Source organism: Lipotes vexillifer, unplaced genomic scaffold (assembly GCF_000442215.2).
Source record: "Lipotes vexillifer unplaced genomic scaffold, Lipotes_vexillifer_v1.1 scaffold24, whole genome shotgun sequence".
In the NCBI taxonomy this organism is placed as follows: Eukaryota; Metazoa; Chordata; class Mammalia; order Artiodactyla; family Lipotidae; genus Lipotes; species Lipotes vexillifer.
In genome coordinates, this window is record NW_006782914.1 from 2,373,436 (window position 1) to 2,379,435 (window position 6,000).

General features: G+C 36.2%; 1 protein-coding gene across 2 annotated transcripts in view; it reads left to right on the forward strand.

Moving 5' to 3' along the window:
- Positions 1-5,722, forward strand: part of SECISBP2L (SECIS binding protein 2 like) — a 63,198-nt gene extending 57,476 nt beyond the window's left edge. For both annotated transcript variants that reach the window (XM_007455548.1, XM_007455549.1), the window contains one exon: positions 1,418-5,722. In XM_007455548.1, the coding sequence (XP_007455610.1) occupies positions 1,418-2,100 (683 nt within the window). In that variant the 3' untranslated portion in view covers positions 2,101-5,722. The remainder of the gene's footprint in view (positions 1-1,417) is intronic.
- The last annotated feature ends 278 nt before the right edge of the window (positions 5,723-6,000 follow it).

The following is a 6,000-nucleotide window of genomic DNA, read 5'->3' on the forward strand; positions in this document are numbered from 1 at the left end:
GTTTATTGCAGCATTATTTACAATAACCAAGATACGGAAACAACTTAATGTCCATTGATGGATAAATCGGTAAAGAAGATCAGTGGATAAAGAAGATGTGGTGTGTGTGTGTGTGTGTGTACACACACACACACACACACACACACACACACACACTGTGGAATATTATTCAGCTATTAAAAAGAATGAAATCTTGCCATTTGTGATAATGATGATCCTCGAGGGCATTATGCTAAGTGAAATAAGTCAGACAAAGAAAAACACCGTATCATCTCATTTATATGAGGAATCTTAAAAACAAAACAAAAAATAAACAAAAAAAACCCCAAGAAAATCCCCGAAGCTCATAGATACAGAGAACAGATTGGTGGTTGCCAGAGGCAGGGGAGGCTGGGGGTGGGCAAAATGGGTGAAGGGGGTAAAAAGTGACCACCTTCCAGTTATAAAATAAATATGGCTTGGAGACCTAATGTACAGCATGGTGACTACAATTAATATTATTGTATTGTGTATTTGAAAGTTGCTAAGAGGGTAGATCTTAAAAAAAAAATTGTAATTATTAGTGGGGATGGATGTTAACTAGACTTCTTGTAGTGATCATTTCTCAGTATATGCAAATACTGAATCATTATGTTGTACACCTGAAACTATAATAATATAATGTTTTATGTCAATTAGACCACAGTGATAAAAAAATTAAATGGAAAATAAAATAAAACGTACAAAAAACAGGTGGGAGAGTTGTTCTTCATCTCCTGATTCCTAGTACATTTTTTGCTCTAAACTGACTACCTGTTGTTAAAAATAATTTAGATTATCACCACTGTATTATATAATAACACTTCATTATTTTTTGGCTTCAAAGTCACTTAGTAAGCCAGGCAACATACATATGTTATAAAACACATTTTCACAAATATTAGAAGTACATGCATGGCATCTTTGCTTATAAATGGAAACACAAGTTCCATTACAGGCCAAAAGACAGCTCTGACTTGCTAAAGGAGCACAATATAAGCCTGTTAAATCAGAACTATTTCTTTCTCTTTTTTTTTCTGATGGACATCTTGGCTCTGCCATCTGTGACTTGTGGATCCTTGAGCCCAGGACACTTCAGGGCCAAAAAAACTTAGGCAATTCATTGATTTTTATGAATACATGGGTTTTATATATTAGAGTCAGTGAGCTCCTGTTAGTATTAGATCTTTTACATTCTGAAGCATTAATGTACTTATTTTGGCCTCTTTGTTTCTTTATGTTAAATGTGCTGGGTTTTTTTGAGAACTGTTTTCCATTTATAACATTCCAGTCAGTTGGTGAGCCAACAGATTTCTGTAGTTTGTTCTTCTCTCTTGTAAGAGTTGCATGATTCTGAAACAGTGTTCTGGTTTTTAAAAAATCTGTTTGATATTTGCAGAAACAAATTGGAGAAACATGGTGGAAACTTCGGATGCATTGGAAACATCAGAAAATGAGAGAGAAGTTTCTTGTAAGCACAGCACATCTGAAAAGCCCAGTAAACTTGCATTTGACACAGCCCCTGTTGGTAAGCAGCCATCATCAGTGGCTGCAGGCATTACTACCTCAGCTACAAACCCTGGAAAACCAACAGTGAGTGATAAAGAGGACGTGAAGCCAGATGACCTGGAATGGGCCTCACAGCAGAGTACAGAGACCGGCTCTTTGGATGGCAGTGGCCGGGATCTTTTGAATTCCTCCATCACCAGCACCACCAGCACTCTTGTACCTGGCATGCTGGAAGAAGAGGATGATGAAGACGAGGAGGAGGAGGAAGATTATACTCATGAACCCATATCTGTAGAAGTGCAGCTCAATAGTAGAATTGAGTCTTGGGTCTCTGAGACTCAGAGAACGATGGAAACTCTTCAGCTTGGAAAAACCCTTAATGGTTCTGAGGAAGACAATGCAGAGCAAAGTGGGGAAGAGGAAGCAGAGGCTGTTGAGGTGCTAGAGCCAGGGATGGATAGCGAGGCCTGGACTACTGACCATCAGGCAAGTCAGGAACAGCAGAAGCCCAGCAACTGCAGCTCGCTGAGCAAGGAGCACTCTGATTCTAATTATACGCCCCCAAATCTATAACTCAGGAAATGTCAGCTATATCTATCTCCAACTATGTAAGGGTTGCAGCCATTATCTTTCATGCTTCATCTCAACATTTTGCACTGTCCAGTATTTAATATATGTACTTAATTCCTGACAGTTATTTTTGTAGCTGTCTTTCACTTGTTTTGTTATGATCCATAGCTTAGCTTTTAATTAGCATCTAAGTGTCTTTCTAAGAACTGTACGGAAAATTCAGAATTGTTTCAGCTTATTTTGTTACGGAAAATAACGATTAAAAAAGAAGACCAGATTTTAAAGAAAGTAAATTTAAAATGCCTATTTAGTCATTTTGAAAGTTAAAGGTTAAGGTTCTAAGGAAAGGAGCAGTTACCAGTGTTTGCTTCAAGACTATACATCCTATACTCTAATTTGTCTGACCAAAAAGTTGTTTGGGCTTCTTTAGAAAAGAACTGGAGGTAGAGTTAGAAAACTAAAAAAATGGCTGAGGGTAACTAAGTCTGCAAAGTGTTTTGTATTAAAAATGGATGCACCTTTTATTTAGTCCACAAATGCTTATTTCAGAAGTCACTGATCATGGTAATTGATTAAAGTTGGGACGGGCTAAGACAGAGCCTCCAATACTTAGGCTAGCAAAGGAGCCACCATGGTAGATTAGAGCTGGCCTTATTTGTGGAAAGTTAGGTATGTTTGTCTTTAATAGTGAGAAGTCACCCATGATAAGACATTCTGGGTTCTGTTTCACATTTGCTTCTTACTTACCTCAGGAATGCTCTTGTACATAGTCGTATTTGCATAAAATTAGGCAAATTTTGACAGATGAATAATTGTAACCGGTTGTATGACTGCAGCACTTAATTGTAAACTATCCAGAAGCAGAGTCTTATACTGGTGTGTTCTCTTGCATACTTCTGATTTGGGATTCTCTGGACTTAAAATATGGATCTGATTGGGTATTCATACTTTGTCCTGAGTGGAAAACCGTTGCACCTTTTAAGAAAAATATTTTGTCCCTAACCTTGAGCACCTGCCAGGTAACACTAACCACAGTTACTGACGGGAGTCAGGGAAAGGAACTTTATGCAATTGTAACATGTATCCTGATAATCAAGGTTTGGAAGAGGAAGTTTTGAAGAAAAGAGAAAGTTCTAATTGTGCTGAAACTATTAGATGATTTTAGAGTGTGGAGATAGGCACAGGTATTGATTCTTGATCACTGTTATTTATCTCTACCCTTCTCCTGGAATGTTTATACCTCCTTGGGTGAAGTTAAAGTTACTGAGCTAAATGTTTTGCTAGTCAGTCACCACCTGATAGTGACCTCTGCAAGTTTATAATGGTGGGAGAATTACAAATTACCTATTTTTCTGTCTTCCCTCCAACCACCCACCACCTCCAGTTAACCAACACACGTGTCTGCGTGTACACACACACACACACACATGCATGCCAGCTTTACACTTCCAACTCCGATAAGCAGGCACAGAACTGAAGAGGGAGGGATATTTTCCCTGCCCAGGTTTTATGGGGCAGAGCTTTGCCTCACAGAGGTGAGAGGGAAGAATTGGTCAGATTCTTTACTGAATGCATTGGGACTACTGTTCTAGTATTGATGTATTTATTGATAATCCCAACATTAATTACTGGAGAGACCAGATTCTTGGTTGATGACTTAGTTATTTGTGAATTGTGAAAGTTTTGGAGCATTGCTGTGTAGGAAATGTCAAGTCTATCAACTTTATTAGCGTGCTAAAAGGGGACGTTATTGTACTGTCCTGTCTAAACTGTTCTTCAGTATAGACTTCTTAGGCACAAAGTATCCAGTACTTAAAGGTATGTAGCATGTAAGGAATGAAGCCTCTGAAATAGTAATCACGGATTTATATGTGGCAGATCCTACTGTCTCTGTACATTTGGAAGTGTTAGTTGGTTTAAAGAAATGATAGAGGTTTTGAACTACTGACAATCTTAAAAGTATATTGAAAAATTTTGTATACTTTTTAATGGTGTAAATTTCCTTTGCTTGGTGTCAGTGATTCAGATAACTCTTGATCTTAAGGTAATGAGTGGCTTTTCAAAGGTTTCTTATATTTTATATCTCTACTGAATGAGAATTGTCATTTTAGATTTTTTGACATTTGTATCAAAAGGGAAGTTGAAGAAATCTTCAGAACACCAGTAACTTTGAATTTTGCTATAGACTTCAGAAATGTTCAGTTATGTGTTTGATAAACGCTCTTGCACATGCAGTATCTTCTGCCAGCAAACCCAAGGGACCATGGCCTTTTTTATATGAGACAGGTCACCTCTAGAGGACAACCCAAAATTTATTAAAGGAAATGCTACTGTGTAGAACGTATGCTTAAATAAGTATTGATAATGTCTTTATAATTCGTTTCCTTTTGATAAATTCTGGAATTTGTGTATATTATATGCAGGCATAGGTGTGAAAATTACGAAAGTGTTTTTTGGATCTGGGGTGAGTAGCTCTTTGGAGATCTAGAGAGATCTAATGCTAAGAATAAAGGTTCATCATCACAAGAAATAAAAACCATAGTGATTTTCTTCTTCATGTGTAGAGGTGGTTTTAGTGGCAATAATTAATATTAGATTTCTATTTCAATGCATAAATAATTACAATATGAATTGCACTCCCAAAACTAGATTTCTGCTTCAGTAGGTTTGTTTGCTGTGAAGATTACTTCTCAAAAGATAATGTTCATATTAGCTTAACTTTTGGTTTAAATATGTTTGTAAATGTTGTAATATATTTCTTTTGACTAAACGTGGGAAAAAATGTGTTATACATTGAAAAGTTTTTAAAGGCTCTGACTGGACGTCATTTTTGCAGAGATGGTATTTTATATGCTTCCAGTATTTGGAAAAGAATTAGTCAAAAGGAATTCACATAGTTCAAATATTGAGAAATTAATATCCAAATAATGTAATTGTCTGATTTCTTAATAAGCTGGGGGAGGTGGGTGGGTTGGGGATTACAGTGTGCAAATGAGTAGTGAGCTCCACATTCACTTTTCAACTCTTTAGCACAAAACTGTTCAATCCTAACACATTGTTACTTTAATATATATATATAAAGAAGTATTACTGTTTGTAAAGCTGCTGTTTGCTTAAAAAAAAAAGACCTGTCATTTAAGTATTTTCTGTATGTTGTGTCAACAAAGTAGAACATTAACTTATCCATTTAAACACTTTATCTTTTTTTGACTTAAAATTTTTTCTGTGAAATAATATATCTTCTTCCTCCCTTGTTCCTTCCAACCTTTACACACATCACAGAATCAGCCAGACTGTTTGCCTAATCTGAAATCTGAATTCTAATTAATGATAAAAATTTAAACTTTGTTGGCACATCACACCTTAAGAGGATTTGTATTATTTTGTAATTTAATTTCTAAATATACCACATGAATTTATAATTTACTGTCTTAATCGTAATGCTCTAATTAAAAACTAGCAGAGTTAGTGTGAATTATAACATGAAGGGATTTTCATCTTGATAGGTCTTTTGCTGTATGAAGGATGATTGCTATATCACATTATAGGGGTAATAACAGCTTTTTTGCACTATGTAAATACTAGTGGAAATTCTTCTGTAACTAATAAAATGATTATTGAAATGTAGTCTATCATTTCAGAATAGGTGCTTGAGGAATTCCTGACTTGCCCAACTTGTAGGATAGAGAAAAGAAGAGTCCAGCTTGTGGTATCCCTTAGTGCTCTCATGGGTTTGCCCAAAGAAGGTAAAATCTGCAGGAAGGAGTAACTAGTAAAAATCTCTATGGTTGGTGTGATCTGTGGCATGGGTCTAACCATCTCACCAGAGACCATCTTAGTGTTAGGAAAAGGCTCCTACCAATTCCTTCTCCTTTTTATGCTAGTTACTCTGTGCCAGACATT